We start from the raw sequence: 3,983 nt of genomic DNA on the forward strand, positions 1-3,983 counted from the left end.
GCAAACGAGCTGAAGCTTAGCGCCTGGAAGTATGCAGCATGATTGCGTCTTGTTGGAGCATATGACGATGCATATTTGAAAGGCAATTTCCTGATGCCCGAGCCGGTTCATCGATGCAAATGCAATTTCATTGTGTTTACAGGCACTTTACAGAGTGTATCTGCCCCCGGAATATACGCATAATTGCATTTGATATCAATTTCCAGGACACCTGAGCCAGTGCCTTAGACATTATTTTACACAAACAGTTGGAAGGCATGCATGTTAATGTACAGCTGTCGTTCAATCGCTCAATCGCTGCAAACATTTCAATCAATTCAATCGCAAATTTCACATCCGCATCCGTTTTCCGCCATTTATTGATCCGCAAATTGTGCCGCCACCTGGCTGAATGCATGAAATGCATTTAACAATTTTCACACTTACACCGCAGCATTTTGTTAAATTCACATTAAATATACATGGGCCAGCCAAATGGCAGCAGCGGCAGCAGCAGCAGCCACCAACAGCGCCAGCAGAATTGTCAAAATGTCACTGCAAAAATCCATGAATGCTTACGTATTCGTTTATGCTACCGCATATTGGGGCGTGTGTTTGGGCGGCTGTGGGCGTAACAGGCAGCTGGTTATTCACGTGATAACAGCGTATCCAGATACGTAACACGACATTGCAATTATATATGTAAATATGCACATGCCATTTACTGTTGCATAAGGGAAACGTATACCACAGAGTGGGGAAATAAAATGCAGCTACAAACTACATTTATGCTCTAACAATTGGCGCAGGTAACTACAGCTTAGAACAACTTTTTAAATGTTTACTGATTGACCAAATATGTGCAACAGTAAAGTATTCAGATTTTAAGTACTAAACACAACTCAAACTATGAACAAACCAGCAAAGGAATCAAAACAAATTGAAAAAAAATAAGGTACAAAATACAAAGAAATATAATACTAGCAAAAAATGTTCTTGTTTTATGGAGGGACAGCAGCAATAAATATTTTTTGTTTTTATAAAACAACCATCCATCGAGATACTTAATTTTGGGTAAAAATGCAGCTTATTCAGCTCATAAAAGTTCAATTAAGTGTGTTAATTAGTTATCCTGTGCAAGCTATAAACGACAATTTGTATTTAATTAAAACTGATTTATGCCACAGTATTGCTTATTTAATTGTGGTCCGTGCTTTATTAGCCCTAGTCCGCCCGCTAGCCCCCAAATTTGACGCTCAAATGTTATCCGTCTGATTGGGCTTTCAATAATGCATATGGAGAGTGAGATGACTTTATGCCCATGTGCTGGGCTATTTAATTAAGGCAACGCAGTGGCAATGAAAGCGAACTGTACCCCATAGCCAATTGCTCCATTGTATCGATGAATCTACATATTACTGTGTGCATTGATTAAGTTAATATTGGTGAAATTCACAGCTCGAACTTTGACTGCGACGGTTGAACTGCATACGTCAATTGGAAGCCCGTTTCGGATGCACTTGTCTGCGCATCGCTGGAGAAATACATGACAAAGGGCGGACGTGCGATTAGTTTGTTGCCGGCCAGGTCGTTGCCGCAATAATAAGTGGGCTGCAGTGCCTGATTATTTGCCATATATGAGTTGGGTATTAACAGATAGTCGGAAGCACGTCCCAAAGTTCGAACCGTGCTGTGACAGTCCATGTCATAGCCAGCACCAGGTGCATCATTGAATTTCGATAAGGCAAAGTGTTCAATGTTGTAGCTGTAAAGTAAGACAAATAAAATACAAATTAATGGCTTACTATCTGGCAATATAAAATTTAAAAGCATTTGCCGGGCAGGGTTTTCTTTAAATTTAATTTAATCAAGTTTATATGATTTTCACTTTACTTTTTGCCGTGCATGTGGATTCTTTAAAGTGAACTAATATTTATTGCCGAGTTATTCAAGTGATATATTTGAACACGAATTTTCACATGCTTAAATATAAAATCAAAACCGTGAAAACTGTAAAATATATGAATGTATGAATAATAATTATGAATATTGACTTTATTTAAGTGGAATTATCTTTTTCCCAAATCTCAAGACCAAGCTTTCATCATCAATCAGTCCGTCAGTCAGTCAGTCAGCAGCTGTAATTGTAATATATTTTCTTTTTCAACACTCACCTTATCTCCTGATTTGCAGCACCTGCCACACATATGGTATACTTCAGGTCGGGCATATAAACGCCGCCCGCAAAGTTGAAGCTAACAATGCCGCCCGACGAGCTGCGCCAATACTGATCACAGCCCAGGGGTGCCAATAGCTCCAGATCAGCCTGCGAGGGCGCAGTTAACGTCTGGAACAGCTGCACGGCTGGCCCAGCACCAGCATTGCCACCAAATATGGTGCGTGGCAGTAAATTTCTAAGGAAGGGCAACAGGGGGCGCGCAGTGGGCACGGGGGCCGCAGCAGCAGCAGCAGCTGGCTGCCGCGTATGCTGCGGACACTCGAGTTGTGTTAGCGTCAGCTGCCACGTGGACTGCGGTGAGTGGCTGCCCAATTTGAAGTGCAGTTTGAGTGTCTGGCCCCGTTGCAGTTGCACGTACAGATGCTGTCCGTTGTTGCGGCCGCAGAGCTGAAAACGCTGCACCTGCACAAAATCGACGCACTCCAGCAGCTGCGTGCTGGCATTGAGGCGCGGTTGCGGCAGCTCTAAGCGCTCGAAATCGATGCGCACTTGACAGACCTGTGCGCTCCACGGCGCCACCTCGTACTGGCAGCTGTCCAGCTTGTTGAGCTGCTCTGCTGCCGGATTGTGTATGACAATGCGCTTTTGCCGAGTGCTCGACATTGCATTGCACTGCAGTTGACAGCGAACGGCGGGGTAAAAGCTGAGCAGCACCAAGAACTGCGCCAGCAACCAAAGTAACTTCATTTTTTTTTTATAAATTCTAACGATTGGCAACGACAAACACAACGCGTTGATTTAATTTCCAAATTTGGCAGTGTGTGGCCTTTTATATGTGCTGCTTTTATTTGTTATCAACTAACTGGTAAGTTATCACATTATCGATAACTGCTATTGACATTCACCGTCACCTGATAACAGATGTAACCGTACGTGATAATAGCCTTGCCTAAGCAGCATCTGGGCATAGCACATGTCAACAGGTTGCCAAGTTGCGAAATGTGCGCAGAGCTCATGAGTCAGCAACTTAGCACACAATGTGGCACATTGAAAAAATACGAACTGTCTAACCTTCGGATATTTGTAGTCATTATTAAAACTAAAGCCCATTTTATACGATTAAATGTTTCTTTACAAATCAATACTATTTTTTTTCTTAATTATTTTTGTGTTAATCAATAAAAAAGTACTGATTTGTAAACAGTTTTACATAAATTTCGTACACATGGAATTAAAAGATATTTGTATAATAAATATAAATATATATAATTTATATATATTTAATAATAAGTTATATCAAATACTTGTTAACTGGCAACTTCCTAATTTTATCATTTATTTAAATTTTTATATATTTTGTTTTTTTTTTAAATAAAAACAATTTTGCGCAAAAATTGCTGTATTGCAAAGCTTTCTAATGCGCTCTAAAGATTCCTACTCTTATGTCATGGTTTTTTCCATTAAACTTGATCAGTTATCAGAACGAAGTTCTCTTCAGTTTTGTTTGCCTCAAATATGTGGAGTTGTAGGACAATTATAGCAAATCAATAGTTCTTGCATTTTATAGGCAAGCAAGCATGCAAGCTGCTATTTGCCATAAATACCATTTTATTTAGTCATGCTTTAAATAAAAATTCATTGGCCAAACGTTCTATCAATAAATGCCATAAGCAAGTTTTACGCACATTTTATGACACACACACACGCACACAGACACACACACAAACCAATAACTGCGGCTGCTGCCAGGCGTTTAAGGCAGTCTTACACCTTTTATGGCTCCAACACACACTCGCTCTCACGCACACAAGCACACACACACTCA

At 40.5% G+C, this 3,983-nt stretch overlaps 1 protein-coding gene across 1 annotated transcript; it reads right to left on the reverse strand.

The window, feature by feature from the left end:
• Positions 1-1,287: 1,287 nt before the first annotated feature.
• LOC135429945 (uncharacterized) lies at positions 1,288-2,942 on the reverse strand. The gene is made up of 2 exons (XM_064684446.1): positions 2,154-2,942; positions 1,288-1,744 (listed from the first exon to the last, which is right to left on the reverse strand). The coding sequence occupies exons 1-2, from the start codon at positions 2,903-2,905 to the stop codon at positions 1,432-1,434; spliced, it is 1,065 nt and encodes a 354-aa protein (XP_064540516.1). The 5' UTR covers positions 2,906-2,942; the 3' UTR covers positions 1,288-1,431.
• Between the last annotated feature and the right edge of the window lie 1,041 nt (positions 2,943-3,983).

This window comes from Drosophila montana, unplaced genomic scaffold (genome assembly GCF_035044405.1).
Source record: "Drosophila montana isolate Dmon_TW-CO22-7 unplaced genomic scaffold, ASM3504440v1 contig_2747_1, whole genome shotgun sequence".
Lineage (NCBI taxonomy): Eukaryota > Metazoa > Arthropoda > Insecta > Diptera > Drosophilidae > Drosophila > Drosophila montana.